The sequence below is a fragment of the Mastacembelus armatus genome, chromosome 4, assembly GCF_900324485.2.
Source record: "Mastacembelus armatus chromosome 4, fMasArm1.2, whole genome shotgun sequence".
Classification (NCBI taxonomy): domain Eukaryota; kingdom Metazoa; phylum Chordata; class Actinopteri; order Synbranchiformes; family Mastacembelidae; genus Mastacembelus; species Mastacembelus armatus.
Window position 1 is genome coordinate 21,423,588 of NC_046636.1, and position 23,021 is coordinate 21,446,608.

The following is a 23,021-nucleotide window of genomic DNA, read 5'->3' on the forward strand; positions in this document are numbered from 1 at the left end:
AGTGTGTGAGTGTAATGCACCCTTAGATATCAACATTATTTTACATAAATAACGACCTCAGGGTATCATCTCTACTTCGTCTCTCTGTAATACCTATTTGTCATCAGCTTGAGGGAAAATCTTATAAAATACGAGGCACATAAAAGTGACACCTGCCAGACAGCAGCTCCATAAAAAGCAAAGAAAATAGAACTTATGGACAATGTAATAATAATAATAATAAGAAGAAGAAGATGCGGCTCTGACCTGTACTAGATTACGCTCTATATTGATTTTTATTGGACAACAATTTAAGACATATTTTCTCTTTAACCTATTAAATACTATGACACAAAAAAATCACATATATAATCCAGTGTTTACAAAATTATGAAGGTAAATAAAATGACAAAGTAGAAAAAGATGCTCATATACACAAAAAGCTCAATGATATAAACAGGTGGGAAAATGTCGAGGATGGTATGAAACTAGTGTTAGGAATCCTATAGACGCACATGCAGAGGAGGACAGAAGAGGAAATTAATGAGAGTTAGTAATTATTACTGGTGACCATACCTAGAAAACTTCTTTGTTGTAGGTGTATTTGCTATATTACTCTTTACTCCTTTGCTACCAACACTGTAAACTGGTAATCTATGTGTAGAACACTAAATTCATCCCACCTTTGAAACTACTGTATATATATAAAAAAAATTGTAGCTTCCTCTGTGTCTTCTGTGTGTTTCCTCACGGTGGTGTCACGAAAAAAAAAAAAAATTTTGCATTTTGTCTTTCCTTCTTTTCTGTGATTTTTATATCATTTTGGCTTGCTGGTATTAATGCATGAAGCGTGTAATTTTGACCATGAGAGCCTCCTGGGTCACCGCACACAGAAAACCTGTGTGTGTCAGTTTGTAGGTCCTTTCCTGGGATCAGCAGCTCATCTAAGTCCTTGGTTCAAAGTCACCCAGAGCCACTGACCAAACTGTCCCTCGCTGGTTTGTGCTTCAAAGAGCAGAAACAGTGCAAGAAAGATTTTCCTGTTGAGATATCATTTATCGAGAAATCCCCCATTTCCTGTTCCTCTACTACGAGCCATGGACGCAGTCATCAGGTAAATAAGGTCATAGTCAAGAGAATGAAGTTCCTTTCATGGTATTATGTGACTGTCACGGGTCACAAGGCGAACAACAACACCACAGATATCATCTTCGGGCTGTTACAAACAGAAAAACAAACACGTCAGTATGAGAAAAGTGCACACCGATGAGTACTAAATGTGATTTATCCTCACCTTGTTTTCTGAGCATTACTCCATGGTCAGGTCGGCATACAAGTCGGGAGGAGGTAAAATGAGCATATCAGGATGATCAAAATCCATTTCCTGCGTTGAACTAGCTTGAGGCCTATAGAAAACAGATTTAAAAATAACTAAACCTTTCCTCTACCACCTGCTACTCTGTGATTCCTAAAAGCTGTAGGTGCTACAGTCCCAGACCTATGTAACACCGCTGATAAATGTGAGAAGCAGATTATGGGAAATCAACTCATTCTCCTACTAGGACACGAGGCAGCTTAACTCTCTGGTAGGAGAAGAGGGGGGTCCCCCATCCGTCTCTCTCTCTCAAACACAACACGAATAAAACACTCATTCTTTTCATGCTTTGTAACTCATTCCAGGAAAAAAAAGAAGGAAGGAAACTTGTTTGTCTACAAGTTGCACAACATGTCCACCTTTTTTATTTGTGTGTGTGTGTGTGTGTCATAACTCTACTTACGGGTGAACTGCTGCTTCCTGCACATGCACAGGACCTGAGACAGAACCAGAAAATATTTTGATCTTAAGGTCTGAAAGATCAATTTATCAAAGGCCACTAGATCAGGCTGCTGTAAAAATGGCATAAAGGTTAAATGGATTTTTCAATTGAGTATTATTGCTGCACAATTCATTTTGATAGAATGAAATGATCACTTTGCACGCATTACATACATAATTTATGTCACAACATATAGTTTGAAATATTGTGCATATTTTCACTTACTTGTCTGTGGTTCAGTACTGCTGTACAAAAAAAAAAAGGAAATGTAAAAATTAAAATCTTATTTGCATGTCTGTACATGTTTGCCTGTGCTTGTCTCTGCATCAGTCCTACCTGGCAGCTGGCTCTACAGGTTTGGGTGAACGGAAAAATGTTGCCAACTTCTGAAGTGCTTCATGTCTTGCTCTGATTAAAACAGAAATACACATGCACCGTATATATATATCCATGCTCTGCTCATATGTCTGTGTGCACTTGCGACTAAGTGTAAGAGAGAAACAGGTGAACTCACTGGATGTGGGCACCATCTGTATGGATGTCACTGCGGCTGTGCTGGTGACTTATGCTAAGATCTTTGTTTCCTAAGAAAACAAATTTAAGAAAACAGATACATTTAATGTGTTTTCATGAGACTCATCCACAGTAGTTATTATACCATAATCAAACAGTTGATTCTTTCTGAAGCCTCCAACCATTACACACTTCAAGAGTCACATATTCATGTTTACACAGACCTCTCACCGAATGAGTCACAGGTTGAGATTAGCATTTAAAGTCTGAAATATTAGCAGATTTTAACGTAGAAGGATTCTTGTGTCACTGGAAAAAACTATTGAGTCCAACCATGGATGTACATGCAAGCTCTGCAGTCACAGAGAGTGTCGATTTTCTATTATTTCCAAGCTGATTTCAGGCAATGTGGATATAATGACATGACATAAAAGTTTAAGTCCCCCTGAATCCAAAGCTCTGGGAAGGAGCGTGAATTGTGACACTGATTGTGGCCATCAGGGATGCTAAGGCTTTTAACGTCCCTTAACAGACTGCATGAGCTGTTTCACAGCCACTGCTGCAGCTCCGACCATAACCATGTTACGAAGATAGCTAAATCAGTGGAACAATCAATAACTAACTTCAAGTTGTTTTTACAATGCGGCACATGCCTGTCTCTTTTACTTCACATGTTTGCATAAAGTAATGATATAATGTGCCTTGGTAGAGTTTAGACTTACAATTGTGTGTACAAATTCTACAGAAAATAATCTGTGAAATCCTGATATGCATGGAGATTATCTCAAAAAATGAAAACTGATGTTCCTGACCTCACTTGCAGATAGTAAATCATAGATAAATGGTTAACTGACACTTATATGAAACAACCATCAACTTATCTGATGTAAAATAAAGGTATTTGTAGTAGTTGTTTATGGTATCTGCCCACCCTTATTATAATAACAAACAGAAGAGATACAGCCTGACAGATATATGTGTCACATATTTTTGTGAATAAGTCCACTTATTGTCAAGTGACAGTAATCTGACAGACAATGCTGTGACAAGAATGACAGATTTTAAGGCACGACGCTGGGTGCTAATATTTTGGTCAATATTTTCCTAAAGGTGCAATGTTTAGCAGCGTCTAGTGGTGAGATTCCAGCCAGTTTCCAGGTGTAAGGGAGGGTATGTTGGCCATCACATTTAAAACAAACAGTGATTCCCTGTCTGGAGCCAGGTTTGATTTGTCCATTCTGGGCTACTGTAGAAACATAATGTGGTTGCCTCAATGAAAGCGGACCCACCCCTTATGCAGCTTTAAAAGACTCCTTCCAAAACTAAGACTAAATGTAACAGTTGGTATTTTCTGGTGATTACACACTAAAGAAAACATATTTATGAAGACTACATTTCATTTTTGCTAATAAATTGCTCTACACATTGAATCTTTAAAAGTTTTGAAGCAACACTGGACTGGTAAGTCCTTTTTAACTTTCCAAAGAAAAGTTTGTCATAGAGCCAAAGAGCTGAAGTAGAGTTAATATAAGAAGTTTGGTTGGAGATTTTTCTTTACCCATGTCTGGCATGGAGATTGTCCTGTTATGACCCCTGCAGAAAAAAGTGACAAGAAAAGATATTAATCCTCAAAAAATGCAACACTTTGGCCTGAAAAACCAATTGATCACTGTAGCTACAGCTGACAGGTTTCCCTATAAAAAAAAAATAGCATAAATCATAAATATTTCACCTATGTAGCTTGAGGCTGACATGTACTTACACAGGAGCCAGTGGATTAACAGTTTCAGGGGCAGGAGAGAGAGGGTCATCTTCATCACCAGTCCACTCCTCACTGTCATCTGTGACTAAACATGTCATCAGCATTAAAGTGCTGCTGAACAAGTTAAACACATTCTGTAAGTATGACTAAGAATAGAAAATGCTTACAACTTCCTGTGGACAGTGGATAGCCGTTTGAGGCCCTGAGAAAAAGAGAGAAAAGGAGCTATAAATCATCATTTTAATGTAATGCAATGGCTAAAGCTGTATCTCCCACTGTGCACACATACCTGCTCCCTGTGCTGGTAACCTCTCCCTCATAAGCCTGGTTGGTGGTCTTATGGGAGATTGTAGCCTTTTTCCCCATCTCCATCATCTCCTTAATGTCCAACTCCACATGGTCCACTGCAACATACCCATCTGGAAAACACACTCACACAGTCACTGACAGGATCCACAGCCCAGGACTGCAGCACTCAACTTACTTTTCCCAACAAGTTTTCTGTGAAGGCATTTTTCTGTCTCTTGTGGTGATGAATACAGGAAGTGCATAAATGTTCCTCATTTGGAGGTTGCAATGCAATGAGTGTGTTGTTTCACTAACAGTTTAAAGAAATAATTTCAGCAAATTATAAAGACTCTTTTTTAACATACCTCCCAAGCTATAGCTAATTATTGTAAAAACTCACAGTTGTTGCTGCTGTCCTTGGCCAGCCATTTGCCCTTGGGACAGTTGTTTGTTCTTATGATACTGATGACGTCTCCACTCCGGAGCGGAAGATCGTTCTTTCGTCCTTTTGTAGTTACAGTTGCCTTTGCCTGGTATATGGCATCTTCCTGCCCTGTGATCTAACAAATACAGCAACAGGTTAACATGACATACTCACATACACATTAATAAAACACAGTTCTCTCATATACAGTACTTGCTATAGAGTATGATAATGTGAATGAAACTCATGTGTTTTATATGCTGTGTTATGTTTTATAATGTTTTCCTAGTCAAACGCCTATCATAGGCAAGCTCTATTTCCTATCACTATAGGAAATGTGTTTACAATATACTGATCCTGCAGTAACTGATTTTTTTGGCCATTTAGGGACAGCCAAAACAAGCTATACACACAACACTGACATTAAGTGAAGCGTTTATGTTAAAATGTATAACTTGTTGGCAAAAAATAGCTTTTTCACACCTGACAGATACACAGCAATATCTGCTTTCATTCAGTGTCACGTTTTGGGCCACCTGCTGAGTGTCAGTTCAATGTTCACTCAACTCCTGAGAGAAACAGCAGGTTTCAGTTCCTAAATGCTAAATTGTGTTCACTAGCTAGTATAGTCTTTTTTCCTTTTATAGTTTTTGCTGCTGACTGGCTCAACACTAAAAGCAGCCTCATTTCTATACTAAGCATTTGACCTGTTGTTTATATAAAATATCATATTATTTATTATATTAGAATATAGATTAGTTACATATACTCGTTTTATTAATGCTAGTTGTAAGTTTTTTCAGTAGCTGCAATATATCTCTTTCTCTCTGTTTGGCCAGAGAAATTGCTCCAAAAGATCCTGAAAAAAAAAACTTCTGTTGATATAATATGGAAATAAAATAATGTAGAAATATATAGTAGAAGTATAGTGCAGAGATCTTTGGTCAGAAGTAACACAGACAATGAAACTAATATTTGTACAAATTCCATTAAGTCTTCACATGCTGCTCAGCTCAACTATTCTAAGTGGGAGGAATGAATCCAGACAGGTTTGTATGCCAAGACATATACCCAGCCCTTCTCCGCTGCTCAGGCACCTTCCATGCCTCCCTTCCCTGTCAAAATAATATCACTCACATTGAATTTCTTCATCATCTCATTCTCCTTCTTTTTCTCATTTCTCTTTCCTCTCTCTTTCTGTTCTTTCTTCTCTTTTTCCTTTTTCTCCTTTAGCTCCTTCTTCTCCTTTTCCAGGCGCTGCTTCTCTTTCTTTTTGAGCTCTTTGTCATCTGGCCCTTCTGCGATGGCCTTTTTGTCACTCCTGTAGAAAAGAAAATGAAGGATATTATTTAGTTTGAAAGGGATTCCTTGGACCATGTTTAAATGGCAGAGGAGATTATGAGGAAAAAAGACCACTAACAGTCTCTGGGGGATAACAATATGAAAAGAGAGGTGCGTTAAAAAAAAACACAACAAAAAAAAAGAAACGCCTTACTTGCCAAACCTGCCTGTCTTGGTTTTCTCTTCAGTCTGTAAGCACCATCAGAGATCAGGCTTGATTAATTTCACAATAAATCACTGGAATGTCCAACAGACAAGTATAAAGCAAAAAATGTTTTTAATACAAAAGTGGCAATGCTACTTACTGTTTCCTGTGCTGCTTCTTTATATGGATCTGTGGCAAACACAAAGTTATGTAAAAAGAGATGGACACAAGGGATTTTCACAACATGCAAAACATTACAGACCATAAGAGCGTCAACGATGAGATCTGTGTCATCTATAATTTCTGTTTAATATCTATCTATATATTTATTGCTGAGTCAAACGGTAGCAGAGTGACTCTGTGATGCTGTAAGAAGCACTTCAGTATGTGATTATAACTGTTCAAAAAATGTACTGTGTCATAACTACTGTGGTAAGAGTCCTTACTCTTTGGTGCCCCTTTGCGTTTCTTGCCGCCATCGGTCTTTCCTTTCTTCTTTGAGGCAGCGCTGATCTCCTCATAGATGTTATCTCTGTTCCGATATTCACCATTGCCAACTTCAGCTATAGGCCTGATTAGGACAGAGGGGTGGGCAAGCAGGAGTCAATGTTAAGTTCTCAGAGAGGAGGATTTCAAAGCAAGCGCACTGTGACTGAATTCATGTGTCGTACCCTGCTGGCGGGGGAAATTCTTGGAAGAATTTATACTGGTATTCATCTCCATGAGCTGGTGCTGCATGGACAGCTGTTCCTGGAGTGTTTGCCCCATTGTTGTAAAAGTCTGGAAGGTTCTGTCCATCTACTGTATCTGGACCAGTGTACTCGCCATTCCCCCGCTCCGCCTTGAGCAGCTGTGGAGAGTGAGCATTTGAAGCCACATCATCAAACTTAGGGGCATTAGCCTCTAAGATCTCAGGAGCTGCAGGGAAACAATAAAAACATCATTAGCGGGGCGGTTAGCAGGCCAGGTAATTTTGATTTCATAAAGTTTTAAGTGCAATTATGTAATGTTCACACCATCATCTATCACAGGAGGAGGGATGAATTCATTCAGATTGATTGAGGGAAGTCTGGCAGTCTTCTCCTGAGCAGGACCCAAAGACTCTGGGTCATTGAGGAGTTTTTTGGGTGGAGGAGGTGGAACCATCAACAGCTCTGGGACAGCATCAGGTCCCTCGTCAGTGATGCCGTCTAGCACAGGGGAGTGTAGAAAATTAATGGTAATCTTACTACACATTTCTCAGATACTTTCCAACCAGGTCACATTCAAACTGTATGGACATTCTCATTTCAGCAGTAAAGCATAAAACAGTTAGACTTCAGGCTGAAACACCTGAGACAGGTTTTTAAACACTGAAGGGAGTGAATATGAGAGGAGAAGATTTTGATTTGTGAGAGGTTATTACCTCCGCAGAGCAGAGATAATAGTAACAATAATAGCAGTAAAAACGTCCAGACAGCTTTAAGAAACAATACAGATGTTTCACCTCAAATAATATGCTATAATTTAAAGTGCTCTGTTGTAGAAAGGTGCAATAAAATTATATCTTGGCTTTCTTAATTACAGAACAAAACATTTCTCTTCTCTTGCTAAACAAGTTGAACTATCCTTTAAACATTAACTAACCGTTCTGCACAATAGGTTTTACAAACCACAGGAAATAGAAGATTCTTCACAAAATCCACATCTGTTCGTTGTTAGTGCACATTCACTTGCACATTGGCTGCACTATATTGATTGAGAGACATATGTATTACTAAATGATGGCTGTTTAGAAATTATACACGTGCATACGCAGTTAATACTGTTTGGGTTTAGTTACTGTCCTCACAGTGACACTGCTCACCGTACGTGCGTTTAACAGACTTTAAATGTTTGTCACTGCAGCTCTGTGTCAGAATGATGGACATGCTCTTGTCAGAGCTCCTCTCTGTCATTGCTGACATACCTCTGCAGCTCTGCCCTGCATGCAGCTCAGCTGTTTCTGCCACAAAAGAGTGTTGTCTTCGAAGCTGCTTATCATAACCAACACCTGAGGCAATCCTGTGGCCTAAACTATGCTATACATACCAGACTTTCTGTATAGCTGGAACTGCACGCAAACAATTTTTATTATTCTGCAGTTGTATAGAACATACCAGTCCTGATAGTAAAATCTTGTGTATTTCATGTACAGATGAGAAGTAAAAGAAAAAAAATCTAAATATCATGAATGACCACAAAAAAAAATCAAGAGCAGAGAGGAGGAACTGTGTGAGACTCACAGTGGTCGATGCCGTTAACTTGTGCTGGTTTCGGTGGGTATGTGTTTCTTGCCTTATCTTCATAATCAATCGGTGGGAACTCCATGAAAGAGTGGGTGGGGCTCTGAGGAATGGGAAATTCTTCAGGTGGAGGGGTGAAGGAGGGAGGTGTGGTGGGGTTTGTCAATGAGCTGAGAACAGAGGAGAGGAGAATTGACTAAATAATATAAATCAACAAAACATATCACTCCCTACTTCACAACTCTAAATTTGTTCCTGAAGTTTGTGTGGGTTACCTGGTCGTCTTCCTGCGTGCCTTCTCCAAAGCACTGAAAACCCTGTGGTCAGCTGGAGAAGTCTTCTTCCCTGGAGACTTGTCCTCGACCCTCTCAAGAACTGACAGTGCTGAGATCGGGCCCCGAGCTTTGGGAGACGATAGAGTAGATGGAGGGTCTATGACTGGAGAAGGGGGTTTCTGCACTGCAGCTATGTTCACAGCCTCTATACCAGCCTCAGCTGCAACCTCAGGCTCAGGAGGTGGTGGAGATCGTGTGTAAGCCACTGGGAGAGGACTGGAGATGGCATGAGTGGTTGGATGGGTTGGGTCAGTGCTGGGTGTATTCAGATTGATTTCATTTTGGTTGGCAGGTCTGGAAATGGGCAAGGCAGGAGTTTCTATCTTAAGTGGGGGTTCATTTTCTGGTGTTGGTACTTTTGGAGTGGGGGTACTGGGAATAAAGGCAGGAGGTAGGGTGACGTTGGGAGAGGCAGGGATAACTGAGGTCGGGATACTTTCCACAATAACACTGGACTGAGATGAAAGGCTGTTAGGTAGAAGAGCCTTTGGTATGGAGATTTCAGGCTCTGATGGTGAATCACCAAAGTCAGGAGGTACTGGGATAAGTGGAGCTTGTCCAGAAAGATCTAAACTGGGGGTGTCTAGGATGGGATCAGCTAGGACCTCCATCGAATCTCTTTTTGTTGACTTCTTGAGACCTAGGAAGCCTTTCTTCTTTGGTGTTGTGGCTTTAGGTGGAGGTGTGGCTGGTACAAGCTCTGCTGTGCTCTCATTCTGTACTATAGGGAGCACCAGTGGGAGCTTCTTGTCCTTACTGTTTTCTTTCTTCTGCTTCCAGCCTAAAGAAGCATCAAGTTTCTCTTTGCTTCCATTTCTTGACTTGTCCTTACCCACTTTCAGCTTCTCTTCACTCTTGCCTTTTCCTTTTGAGTTAGGCTGGATCAGAGGCATTTTGCTCTCCTTCTCATCCTTGAAGACCACTCTAGGGACTGTCATTGTCTTTGTATCCAAGCTCTGGTTGATGGAGGATAGCAGGGAGGGGCGTGCTCCTGCAGGGAGGTAATGAGAGGGGCTCTGGGGTGGAGAGACTACCTTTGGTTTCTCTCGTAGAACAGGTTTGTGCTTGGGTTGCTTCAAGTGGAGCTCTTCATCCTGGAACTTGGCCATCAGGGCCTTAAAATCTACTGGGCCCTCCTGCTGAAAGGATTACACAATGCGGTGGCATCAGAAAAGATACCATTAGGCAAATATGTCACCTGTGTATTCAGCTGATATGCTTGGGATCCACTAAAGGCTGTTCTTATCTTCAACTGCATCCAGCTAAAATAAAGTACCCTTTAAAACTGGCACGACAATGTGATGTTTTTTTTTTAATTTTATTTGCATAGCTATATTTTTTTTCCCCCTTCTAGTCGAACAAAGAAAGTAGAGCTGATTTGTTGTCCTCAACCATATACCAAGAGACTTTAAATAGATACAGATACAGTTCACTGTACAGACAGTAGCTTGGCCTCAGCTCACTAAGTATTAATGTAGTATCAATGCTAACAGTAACCCATCTGACCGTGAGAACACATATTATTGTTACAATATAATAAATCATAAACCCACTTGGAAAATATTCTACATACCTGATCCATTGTGTGTTAAAATATCCACAGAAACAGAAAACTGTCAGTAAACAAAGTCCAGCTAGTTGGTTGTTCAGCCTTTCATTCTGTACGTGATGAAAATAGACCAACAAAAAGCATATCAAGGCTTTTGTTGAACTATCACAACTTGTGTTTGTTCCACCCTGATCGAGAGAGGAGTCTGCGTCCCATGTGAGCTGGAGATGGTTTCAGTGGAGGAATGGGGCTGAGTATGAACACTCACACTCACCTTTTTAAAAAAAAAAAACACAGTCCGTCCTGTCAAACGGGTCCAGCCCCAGGTGAGCATTTAACACAACACAGTGACTCTCAACAACACTTGATTTTTTTTATTCCTCAGGAATGTGGCCCGGCTGGCACTGCGTGTACGCGCAAAAGTGAGTCACCCACATGAAACCTTTTCAGCTGGAGTTTTCTTAAACCTATTAAATATCCACAGTGACTTGTTTTCACACAGAAAGACCTGGATCTTTGAAAAGCAGTCTGAATTTTGTTATAACCAGGTGATTACAGGTAATATGTCATTAAAAGTATTCTTTATTTATATGTAGCTTTAATTGAATCTTCTTGGTAAACATAGAGGAAAGGGAAACAAAAGAGGTAGGTCAGCATTCCAGGTTCGTTACACAGAATACAAAGGTATTTAAGCAGGTATTTATAATATGACATAAATCCACACCGTGCCACAGTCATAGCCTCAATGAAACTATTTTAAAGGCCACTCAGTCATATTTTCTCTTACTGCCAAAGTGAACCTGCCAAGACAGTTGTGTCAGGGACTACCAGAGCAGCTCCGGACCTCAGGCCTGCTGTAGGGAAACAGTTGCAGGTGTATGGCCTACAGGCTTCGTTTCCAAGCTACAAGCTCAGTTTTGGTTGACATACTACACTGTAGGTACCACGGGACTGCAGCACTGTAGGCCTACATCTCGTTGATTATTAAACATAGAGCCACAAATCTGGTCTGTACAGGTCTACAGGTAGACACAAGAAAATTTGGACACAGGATGAAACAAATCTGCTGCTTAAAGGGTCAGATCAGCCAAATTACAAAGGGAGCCACGTTTGCATCTTGCTAGTATCCTGCCATACAAAGTGTTTCCAGGTTATTTGCTTAGGTTTTGAGAAGTCAGCCTACAATTTCTTTCATTTTTGTTTTCGATCGGTCTTAAACACACATTCAAAGATTTCAACTGCAGCTTGTCTTTACAAAAAAATGTGTTGGATATCCTAGGCAACATAGACTTTACTGTTGACAGTCTTCACACAGGAAACAGTACCCAAGAAAACTGCTGACAGTGAGGTTTGTGAATTTACTGAGTAACCAGGATACTGTAAGCACTGCAAACAAAAATTCATTCACCTCTGCAATACAGAATATCGGTGGTCACAGAAATCTTATAGATAGGTATCTCAAAAGTCATGCCTGAATATAACTGCATGGCTAAAACCTCCTGTGGGTAATTGATAAAAAAAAAAAAGCTTTCCCGGGGTTTGGGTGAACTGGCTGTTTAAAAATCAATGTTTTAGTTTTTCCTGTATAATCTGTGATCTAAAAAATGTATTGAATGCCTCGCCTTTTTCCATAGACGGGACAAGAGACACAAAATGAGGGAAGGCTGAAGTCTGTGTTTCGTAGTTGGTTGCTAATAAAGCTCATGACAGGCTGCATTAGAGGCCGTTAGTGTAGCAGAATGTGACAGGCTATTAAAGCCATGTTAAATTACAAGAAAATACTGTGGCGCTTTCTTTCACACTAACTAAAGATGCACTGGGGGTCACCTCTGCCAGGCACACACCATTAAGCTCACTAGCTCACCGTCTTTCACTCACACACGCAAACCCAGGCAGCAATCAAGACGCATAAATAGACACATTAGTCAATTGGGATGTGTTTATTTGTAACAGTAATACATGGTGGAATACGTAAATCAAGAGAGAACCAAAAAAAAAAATCATCTAAAAACCCACTGTAGAATGTCATATTCGTAAAGATAAAAATAATGTGTCAATTTACATTAAGAAACTGTTAGCTGAGGTAAAGTTAAAATAGGTCTAGAAATGTTATGTACTCAAACAGCAACGTTTCCCTTTTTATTCAACTTCTTTGCTCATCTTCTATTTGTCAAATGTTAAGTTAATCAACGTCATAGTCCAAAAGAGTTCTTAAGTGACATGGGGACTCTGGCCATAAAATAGGGAGTCACCGGCATCACAGTCGATGTAGTTGTAGCAGAGGATGCTGCAGTCCACACACAGATGCTTGGACTGCAGCAATTTTGGCACCTGACCAGCAGACAGACACATGGGCATCAGTGTCTTAAAGACTGTTGTGAGGGGATGTAATGGAGGAAAGGAGCATTCTGGGTTATAGTGAGTGAGACCATGTCTGCTTCCTGCAAATTAAAAAATAAAGGTTTCTAAAGGAACGTGGAGCTGTGGTACGTAGATTACAGGAGACATAAGCCACAGAAGCTGCTTTGCGTGCAGTAGTGTGCAGTGATGAGACTTGAGAAGACAAGTAGGGCCAAGTATGTTGGAGCCAGGATTAGGAAGTGAGGCTGAGATTATGACCTACAACACCCATGCACAAGAACAAAGTACCAAAGGAAGAAAGAAACAGGGGGAAAGAAAACACATGTTGGTATTGCTTGGGTTAACATCAAGAGTTTGCATAACTGAAGCCTTCCTATTTTATGGCACAGAAGTCCAGTGGACAAAATGGTTGTTGTTGTTGTTAACATTATTTACAAAATGAGTTTGGCAAACCAACCATCAGATGCCTTAAAGCCATGTTGACTCTATAACTTCTATAGAGCTGACCCCAGCGGCTTGATTGATTTATAAAATAAAAATTCAAATTTTCAATTTGTTCTTTTTTACTTGGTATTGTACAAAAGCTATAGAGAATGAACAGTTCAATCACAGAATCTGTTTGACTTGTAATACTTCCCTCTTAGGGTCCATTCCTCAGTAAGTCTGGTCCACTGGCCTGTGTATGAGTCTGTCTGCAAGGAGAGAAGTTTGGCAAATTATGGTATGTGTGTATGCGTGTGTATGCGTGTGTATGCATGTGTATGCGTGTGTATGCGTGTGTATGCGTGTGTGTGCATGTTAGAGAGCATGAGCAATGCCAGTGTGTTTGTATTTGAGTGTGTGTGTATGGAGGCTGACTGTCGTGTGCACAGTATGTGTGTAGTTGGTGTGTGAGTAGCTCCCAGAGAGTCTGTTTCTGCATAGTGATCCAGCAGACACTCACAAGAATGGGGAGAAATGGCCAAACCAACCCATCAGTCAGAAGCACTGATCCCAGGAACGGGCTATCCCCGATAGAGTCTAGCTCCTCCTGTGGGATCTCCTCGCTAGAGGTGCAGATTCTGTCCGTTAAAATGAAAGATGATCACTCTAATTCCGATGAGCGTGCGTGTGTGGTAGGAGTGTGTCGGAGACAGGGAGGCACTGTTTGATTCAGTCCCTCCTTGACAGGACAGTCTCTGGCCAGACACAGGAGGCTGAGCGAGGAGTGTGAGAGCATAGACAGGCAAGGAGGGGTGAGGGAAGTGGGGGGTTGGGGGCAGAACGGAGGAGCAGGTAATGTCTATAAGGCTGGGAGTGAGTTGCCACAGGGAGAAAAGAGGAGAGGAGAAGACAGCACAGTGGAGGGAGAACTGGATTAGTCTCAGTGATTGATATCCCTCCTGCCTGGAGCAAATGACCGAGAGCGTTCTCTCCTTTCAGGAGGAGAGAAGACTGCAGAGAGGAGGAAGAGGAGGAGCACAGAATAAGGAGGACGAGGACAGAGGGAGTGTGGAGCTCCTCCTGGGAGGTTGTTAGCCAGAGAGGAGAAGAAGAAGGGCTTGGCCAGGCAGAGAGATGTACCACACACACACATACACAGAGTTCTCTAAATGTTGCACGCGCATACACATACACATACACACACACACACACACACACACACACACGCACACACAAACACACACACACACACACACACACCCACACACACAGATGAGGGTTTCTCCTCCTGTTCTCTCAGTGCTGGTCAGGTCTGTCTTCCTGTGTGTCTCTATTTCTTCCCTTTGTTGATCTGGGCGTAGAGAGGGTCCTTCCCCTTCTGCGCATAAGAGAAAAGAACATGAACAGTTTCAAACCCTTTTCTCTGTTAAACCCTGGTAGTATAGTGATTTGTGACTCCTGCTGTTCATTGGAACGTTGCACAATTAAAAGGGAGGTTCTGAGTTTCTGATTCATTTTCTCAACTGACTGAACTGCAAGTATTACAAACCCACAAGCCCTGACAAGTAAAGCTCCAGAACTGGAACATGACCACCAGGTGGCAGTAGCATATTACATTGAGGGAACTGTTCAATCATTAAAAAGAGATATCCTCCGACTAAAAAAATTCACCCTTCACTTTGTAAACCTTTGTGTGTGTTTCTGGCTCGGCCATTGTGCATACACATGCATGTTCTCTTCCCACTCCAGGCTCCCTCTAGGACCAGTATGAATCAGAGTTATGAACTAACACCTTGAAAGACCAGTTATGAGTCATCATGTCTGTATTTCTCTCCAACTGAGCCGGAAGACAACAGTGGATGATGGAACACCCTGCAGTCAGAGCATCAAGCCTGCTGTAGTCACTCACAGTGGGTCCGTTATTATCATACACATAATTACAGTCTGCCACTCAGTCTGCCATGCAGACAACTTGAAAGGAGACTACTCGCTGGGCTTTTATGTTCTGGAAGACTTCTCTAACGGGCAGAGTTTGGGGTCTACCAGTAGCTCCATGAGGATGTTACATTCATATAATATATTTGATGATTTGATGACGTGACCAGAGGATGTGAGCTGACAGTCATTTGTTCAAGACAAAAAAAAAAACAAAAAACAAACAACTAATGACATTAAGGTCATGCAATCCTCATCAATGTGGCTGTACAAACTAAGGCACAGACACACCTGCGTGAAATTGTTTACTGAGCAACGAGTTAATGTTTGTTGTGAGCTGTATCACCTCACTTCATTAATGTGGAGTCACGAGGAACAACTCATGGTCTAGAGGAAAGAAGGAGAATTTCTGATAAGGTACAGTCTTGTACAGTTTAGGCATGTTGTTGTCTACAGGGTAGATTTTCAGGGTAGGGTTGGTCACAGCCTGTTATTTCAATAAGTCTCTTGGAAATACTAATTGGAATTTTTGACTCTTTTCTCATATTTTATCACAAAATGAGCAGCAGATTCAACAATAATAAAAACAATACAAAGTTGCAGTCATATTTAATTTTCAGGAGGATCAATATTGTAAGTTTAGAGACACGCACAGTATCGTAAAATTATGTGCCTGAATTTGATTAAGATTTGATTAATATTTTATCATGTTATATTTAGTTGTCATGCTAACGCCAGACGTGTTCGACTAACTGCACAATCATCTGAACAGGGACGGACAGTTAAGGTTGGTGGTATGCTTTAGCTGAGAGCTGTGGGATACAGAGCTGTAACTGTAAAACCAGCCAAGGACAGACAGTCAGCAGAAAGTAGCTGCCAACAGCCCAGAGAGAGGTGACAAAGAGGCTGAGACAAGCAGTGACAGCAAGCACACACTGCTCAACCCCTGCACCAGAGCCACAGCCCGGCAGCATCACCCTGCGCTATCTAACCAGCGCCTCCAAAAGGGGCCACGTCAGCTTCACCAACCCTTGCCAAGACATGGGGACTGGGTGGAGGAATGAATGATGTCCTGGCATAGCATCAGCCTGAAAGCCAAAATATTTGGCCTGGATGCTACATGTGTGGACATTTATGTGTGAGTGGTAGGCCGTGGGCAGGGAGAGCAATGTGAGTTGCTCAGTGAACCGTGGAAGCAGGCCATTTCACGGCTGAGACTCGGGAGCATTCGCTGGACATGATGAGATCACCCCAGAAAAAACACTTACACTCCCACTAGCCTGAACACATGTCTGTCGGAGCCACACAGTGGGAGGGGGAGAGGACAAGACGTCATGGCCAGCAGCAAACGCACAGACATATTTTTGGCTCCATTATGAGCACAGGTGGTGACAGTATCGATCACAGGTGTGCTTGTCTGGGGAACGACTGGACCTATTGCACAGGTGTTTGTGCGTGTCTGTGTTTGGGAGAATGTCTAAAGTTGATGTGATTGAGCAAGTAAACACCATATGGGAGCACCATCACTGGTCCAGGACCAAAGCAGTCCACGTACGACAGAGGAAAAACTCAGTGCTTCTGGCCATAACACAGTCTCCAGCCAGATTCACCACTCACTGCTCCACAATACATCCTCCCACTTAAGGCCCGCATCCACCTGCTACCCTGTGGAACCTGGCCAACAGGGTAGAGAGGCTGCTCAGCCACCCCTCCTCCTCTCTTGGAGTAAGGAAGGACTAGAAAGCTTCTTGGGTTTTAATTAATGCCAATTATGTTGGGGCAGTCATTAATCTTGGCACCCTAGTATTAGCTGATGAAAACAAAACCATTACATTTTTCCCTGTGTGAGTGCCAGCAGCTATCATTAAGGAGGCACAGTCAAGAATTGTGTGGGTGAGGACACTGGGTAGGGAGGCAGGGACCAAAATGGCTCTGTTCTTTAGTGTGCGTGTGTGTGTGTGTGTGTGTGTGTGTGTGTGTGTGTGTGTGTGTGTGTGTGTAAGCAAGACTGTGCAAATCATGAAAGCACGTACACTGCCAGTTCACAAAGTTTTGATATTACCTGTTGCTTGATCTTCTTAAAGAATGCACATATTATGAGATACATTACATCACAAAACTTACATGATGCACAAACTGACAGCACACATCATTTTTATATTAAGCTAAACATACAAGATCAACATATTGTGCACAACACCGGCAAATCCCAGAAGACGTCCCGTTCACTGAAGTGCACAGTTTCTGATTGGCTGTCACACACCCCTGGCTTTCCTGGTGAGATGTGTGCTATTTAGAGAACTGTGTGTGATTCAGGTACACGTCACAAACACAGGACATGACGAGGGCACGGGGCACTGTGGCCAAAGTGATTATGTGTGATGAAGTCGTCACATGTTTCAAAAAGTCACACGTGCAATGTCGTGTCAAAATAAATTGAAAGTTACAAAACTCCAGATGCACAAATCACACACATGCCAAACCAGTGTAACTCAGTCAAAAATGCATGCTGCCTTCCTTTCAAACATTATACCAGGTGGGAAAAAAAAAAAAAAACAGAAAATGAGAGCAGAGATGAAACAAAAAACCAGCAGATGAAGGAAAAGATGAAAAAAGGTGCAATACATGGAGAGTTCAGCAAGACTGATATAAATGGGCAGCATAAAAGTCAACTACAAGAACAGGTAAGGGCAGGGAGGTGAAGGAGGAGCACTCAGGGGGGCGGACAGGTGTTGATACCTACCCTGCCCTGCTGCTATCTAGCTCCCAGCCTCTGGACTGGCCTGGTCTGGGCTGGGCTCTGCCGTCTCACTGGGGCAGGGTGACCCAGAGCCACACGCCTAAAGAGTGAATGAAGGGGAGGTAGGAAGAGAAAGGGGTGCAGAGAGGAGTTGATGGAGAAATATAACAGAAAGAAAGAAGGGGCAGTGGAAATTAGAGAGAAGAATAAATCTGAAAGGACAACTGCAAGATATGTGAAGACTCAAAGAGCAGACAAACAGGAAGCAAAAAGAGAAAAGGTGTCAGTATTCTGAAGGGGAAAAAGGACACTTGAAGAGCCAGCCTGTCTCATCTCACATTTGATACACAAAAACACACTTAAACACACACATATGCGAGCATTCACTTACAGCAGCCTCTTATGAAAGTCTGGAGTTGGTTCTATTGATCCGCTATTTTTTTTCCCTAAAACACTTTTTACACCTCGCCCTACAGAGAGTGGGAGGCTGTTTTTCTGCGTTCGCGCCATCTTCCCTCTCTTACTTTCTTTCTTTGTAACCTTTTCGCCTCACTCGCTCGCTCACTCAGTGCCGCCACTGATGCACATTTCTCTGGGTTGTGTAAAGCTTCTGTGTGTTATGCAGGCCTGGTGACATTTTCAGCAGTGTGAAAGTTTTCTTTTTTTTCTTTTTTTTTTTTTCAATAATAGCTGCATTGGAGGCATAAAACTAATGTTTCACGCCTGGAGAGTGAAGCGCAAAAGAGAAGAAAAAAGCAAGCATGGAAGAAAGGCAAAAAAGAGAGGGATAGAAAAAAAAGACACTCGAGAAAGTACGAGAAAAGCCTTGTTTCTTCGAAGGTCACTCATTGTAAATGGTTTTTGGTCAAAGGCAAAAGAAGTTCCTCCTCCCTCCTGCAAAAATCTCTCCATCTTCTTATCTTGCCTATATTTTCCTCACTTTCTCTTTCAGACCGAGAGTGCTGCTGGTGAAATAAATATTAATTGCCCCTGGAAGACGCATTGGGGCTTTATCTCTCCTCTATCACTTTAGGGATGAGTCTGTCCATATATAAGTAGTGATGTATGGATGCTACCTGGCTGGTATTAATAACAGCTTAATGATGTCTCTGACAATTCCACCAGCTAATTTAACGCTATGTTGACCATGTGCACACACACACACACTGAACCACTTACTTACAGTATGCAGACACACTACAGCACACCAACATAACTTCATGGGCACATTCTTACAGGCACCGATACAAACGCAGGCACACACTCACGCACTAAGGGACACAAAAGCATCGGGCCCCTAATCAGCCGGAGTGATTACCTGGCCCGCCAACACTGCCACAGAGGCCATTTATCAGCAGATCTCAACATGACTCGCAGGTTAAAGCAGCATAAGAAGAGAATTATTAAAGCTGCGCACGCACGCACGCACACACACACGACTGACCTAACCTCACGCACAATATCATCTCCAATTACACACACTTACAGCATCTTCCTCTCCACTACGACTGGGGCTGCCCTCTGCCTCTCCAAATGAGTCGTCTGTTGGGGGGTCTGTGGCGTCGGTGGGGGGGTCACTGACGTGGGACGCTGAGGACTTGGACGGAGAGCTCTGCCTGGGAGCTGGGGTGGGTGCTACAGAGGAGGACAAGCTGAGTCAGATGTAGCTACACAGTGGTAGCAGATTTGTTAAAACGCATGTCACTGACAGCAGACATGAACACACAGAGTGCTTACGTGAGTTGGTGGATGGTGTTGTGGAGGTGACTGGTGTCAGATTCATTTGAGAAATGTCAAAGTCGTCACAGTCGTCCGTGTCCTGGGCAGTGCCCACACGGCTGAAGTAAGTGCTGAATGCCTCTGAGGTTCCTGCTAAGCTGGGCTGATCCATCTTCTTCGACGGCATGGCCGGAGGCTTTGCCAGCTGGAAATCCTGAAGAGAGAGGCCGACATTAGCAAGGTAGAGCTACTTCAAAACTGGGCACAGTGACATCACCTGTGCCCTGTTGGCTGAATGTGCATTAAAGACGTAACTTGTTATTTTTAATGGGAGGTCCCGACGGGTACATATTTGATGAGGATAATTTTGTCAATGTGACTAAAAATCTGAGTTGTTGCTCTTAGTCTTCATCTCATGATGTTTTTTCAGTCATCTTGAACTTGTCTCATTCATCCTGTCCACCCATAGGTTCTGCTGTATCTGCACTAGTCTCATCTAAATTCCAATCGTACTCAGATGCTGCTCTTTGAGATTAGGAAGTGAACAGATCAGGGAGAATAAAGGTGCTGATTATGTTCATAATGTGCCCTGTTCATGACCGGTCAACAGTAGCTGCTGCATACTGTTCCATATTTCTCTCCCCTCATTTCCTGTCATTTCTCTCCTGTTGGCTACCTTAATAAACACATGTAATGCTTCAAGAAACAACAAAAAATACAAATAATAAGCTACCCGACTCCTTGTTTCTCTGGCTAATGTTAAATAATCTGCCATTTTGCTGTAAATGCACATAGTTTTTCTTATTTGCATCATACTACACCTTGTGGAAATAGAGTTCTTAGTAGATTTCATAAATCTGGACTCAGTTGAATTCTTTATTCATCAGCGCCCCACCTTGAACATTTCCTTGCCCATCTTCTTCCCCCTCTCCCCATGCTGTGGACTTGATGATGCCGAAGGGGAGGGAGCTGAAGCGCCAGCACCAGCACCTGAATGGCTCTCACCAGCTGGAGTCACAGTGGTGACAGGGGCGAGAGTCTGGAACATTGCGGCAGGCAACGTGCCAACAGGCTGGGCAGGGAGGTAGGCTGTGGGGGGGAAGGCTCCAGCTGCCATGGCTGCCCACTGCTGCTGGGTGGCGGGGAAGATGTTGGCCTGCCCCCAGATGAGAGGCTGGCCGCCTGGCAGCACCTGGGCCACCGGACCTAAAGGAGACTGCACCCCGAAGGCCAGTGGTGTCTGGGCAGCAAACGCTTGCTGGGACCAGTGGCCAGGGGGCACAGCTCCCATCGTCACATAACCTGGTGGTGAATGGTTAGAGATTAGAAAATGATAGCAAATTTTTATTGATGACAATAAACAAGACAGAAGAAGTGAATAAAATACCAACAGTGCTCACTTCTGCTTTTGTTCCTCACACAAACCCGCACACAGATAATAAGACATGCACCACCAGAGAGTGCTGCCCTACCTCTGCCTGCGGCTAATGTGGTGTCTCTTAATGGTCATGGTGAAGTATCATAATTACCTCCAGAATGAGGCAGAGTCATTATGAAAAGGCAGAGCTTAACACACACTCATTAAATTCACTCAAACTCATCAGAAGAAGCTTATTCTATTACACTCTTGCTAGTCTCCTGTTTCTGGTCTCCAGTTGTTAGATACAGGAGAGAAAGTTGACATTTAACCTTGGCTGCCCTGCCACACTCATATATGCAGGGAGAGAGCAGGCATGGGAAGGGAGGGGGTGAACAGAGGTGTGGAGGGGAGTAAAGAAGGACTACCAGCAACACTATGAAGTGTAGATCTAAAACATATAGGCCCTGTGCATGTCGAAGAGTTCACTCCAACCATCTCAGTGTGTTTTATTACTTTCATCTGACCACCAGTTGTCTCAGCAACCACAGGTAAATGAGCAACATCTGAGACAGCAAGCTAATGATGCACTTCATATTCAACACACAACCGACACCACCTTCTCCTTTTTGCCCTCCCCTCATTTACATTTCAATTCTAGTACATCCCTCTCTGTTTCCCTCAACCCCACTCTTTCTCCTCTTCCTCTCTGCCTCTGAATCATCCAACTCTCCGGCTCCCCTTCATCTCTCACAACTCTCTCGCTCTCCTGCTGTGTTTGTTTCCCTTTTGCTTGTAGCAGTGTGTATTTAAGCAGAAAATGAACAAGGTCCTACCTGAGGGCACAGACGCAGGATTGAAGGGAGCGAACAGTTCCGTCGGAGGCTGCAGGCCCTGTGAGGGGTCGAGGGTGTTGGCTGGAGAGGCAGGGGTCTGTGTGGGTTGCGGTCGCAGGTCGGAGTTGAGGAAAAATGAAAAGGGGACAGCTCAACTGAAATTCTTATCAGAATTTTATAAGATCCAAATCACAAACTATGTATGTATGACAGCTTCTCACCGACGGAGAGGTGATATCAGGAGGCGTAGACATGTCTCCAAAAATCTCTAATTGGTTGATATTCTGAGAATCAGAGAAAATACACACCAGCAGTCAGGCACACAAACATGACTGTTGTACTACATACAGCAGGGGTCTACAGCAGCGTCCATTCCAGTGCAACATGCATCACACACGGCATGCAACACGACATTAGCTTGGAAAGTTTGCGGCACTTACCTGAGCACTGTTGCAGCAACACAGAAGAGGTGACAGAGGAGTGAGGAGAGATGGGATAATGAGATGAAATGATTGATCATGATGGGTATGATACCTACCAAGAGTTATCACAACCTTTATCATCTGCTGCAGATAAAGATGCTTTCCAGCAGCTGGCCTAAAAACAGACTACGACATCCTCTGCATTATCACTGTACCAGTGTCGTCTTGTGAGCAAGTCATTAATGTTCCTCTTGTAGAGGATGCATGGTGTGCCTCAGACAGAATCTGTATCAAAGACGACAAGGTTTTTTTTTTTTGATCTGAATTTGCTCGTTCTGTTCGTGTATGGTTCTGTTTCCTTTCATAGTGTCCCCACGATCCTTCTCTTCAGTATCTCCCTCTATTTTGCACATTAATAATATCTTTAGGCTGGTGGTAAGTGAAGGAAACTATTTTTAGTAGATAAAGGAATTTAAGCCTAGAACTCTTGGTCAGAGATTTGCATAAATCATGGATGTGGATAATTTCTCTAGAGATAATGAATGTTCTTAGAATATCTAACATTCTCGTCCGCACTCACAGGTCATACATAGACCAGGAATTTCTTTTTTACATCTATCAGAAAATGGATCTGTGAACATGGCTTTACATCATGCATCTCGATGGGTATTTTATTTTCTTTTTCTTTTTTTTTTTAACAAAAAGAAAGCTGATAGGAGGCTGTAATATGCACTACAGGGTATAGCAAAGTAGATAAACATCACAACACGCTGGATATCCAAGATACGCAAAGTGGTGCCTCCACAGGGAC

At 42.6% G+C, this 23,021-nt stretch overlaps 2 protein-coding genes across 13 annotated transcripts in view; both read right to left on the reverse strand.

The window, feature by feature from the left end:
- Positions 1-61: 61 nt before the first annotated feature.
- On the reverse strand, positions 62-10,673 carry LOC113129140 (proteoglycan 4). Of its 3 annotated transcripts, none has more exons than XM_026304947.2 (20): positions 10,442-10,673; positions 8,809-10,004; positions 8,534-8,703; positions 7,286-7,459; positions 6,941-7,187; positions 6,716-6,840; positions 6,430-6,458; positions 6,279-6,313; positions 5,921-6,104; positions 4,760-4,919; positions 4,361-4,490; positions 4,239-4,273; positions 4,072-4,156; positions 3,868-3,902; positions 2,311-2,380; positions 2,133-2,204; positions 2,022-2,041; positions 1,758-1,791; positions 1,274-1,385; positions 62-1,195 (listed from the first exon to the last, which is right to left on the reverse strand). In XM_026304947.2, the coding sequence occupies exons 1-19, from the start codon at positions 10,448-10,450 to the stop codon at positions 1,289-1,291; spliced, it is 2,907 nt and encodes a 968-aa protein (XP_026160732.1). In that variant the 5' UTR covers positions 10,451-10,673; the 3' UTR covers positions 62-1,195; positions 1,274-1,288. The 3 variants fall into 3 exon arrangements, with proteins under 3 accessions (XP_026160732.1, XP_026160733.1, XP_026160731.1); XM_026304948.2 differs by having other exon boundaries at positions 2,022-2,038; positions 8,809-10,007; XM_026304946.2 differs by having other exon boundaries at positions 8,809-10,007.
- A 1,752-nt stretch (positions 10,674-12,425) lies between these two features.
- The window catches only part of dab1a (DAB adaptor protein 1a), a 172,061-nt gene continuing 161,465 nt past the window's right edge, over positions 12,426-23,021 (reverse strand). For 7 of the 10 annotated variants that reach the window (XM_026305623.1, XM_026305624.1, XM_026305631.1 and 4 more), the window contains 6 exons: positions 22,010-22,072; positions 21,789-21,885; positions 20,491-20,897; positions 19,614-19,809; positions 19,363-19,511; positions 12,426-13,470 (listed from right to left, as the gene is read on the reverse strand). In XM_026305623.1, the coding sequence (XP_026161408.1) occupies positions 13,381-13,470; positions 19,363-19,511; positions 19,614-19,809; positions 20,491-20,897; positions 21,789-21,885; positions 22,010-22,072 (1,002 nt within the window). In that variant the 3' untranslated portion in view covers positions 12,426-13,380. Of the gene's footprint in view, positions 14,580-17,879; positions 17,977-19,362; positions 19,512-19,613; positions 19,810-20,490; positions 20,898-21,788; positions 21,886-22,009; positions 22,073-23,021 lie in introns of all 10 variants that reach the window. The other 3 variants (XM_026305632.2, XM_026305625.2, XM_026305626.2) reach the window with 2 other exon arrangements.

What these genes read in the sequence shown, in the direction of transcription:
- LOC113129140 (XM_026304946.2), bottom strand. An exon ending in AATCTCCATGCCAGACATGG is followed by an intron (nt 2,381 to 3,867) that starts GTAAAGAAAAAT and finishes TTGTTTTCTTAG; the next exon opens with GAAACAAAGATCTTAGCATA. An exon ending in ACAGATGGTGCCCACATCCA is followed by an intron (nt 2,205 to 2,310) that starts GTGAGTTCACCT and finishes TGTTTTAATCAG; the next exon opens with AGCAAGACATGAAGCACTTC.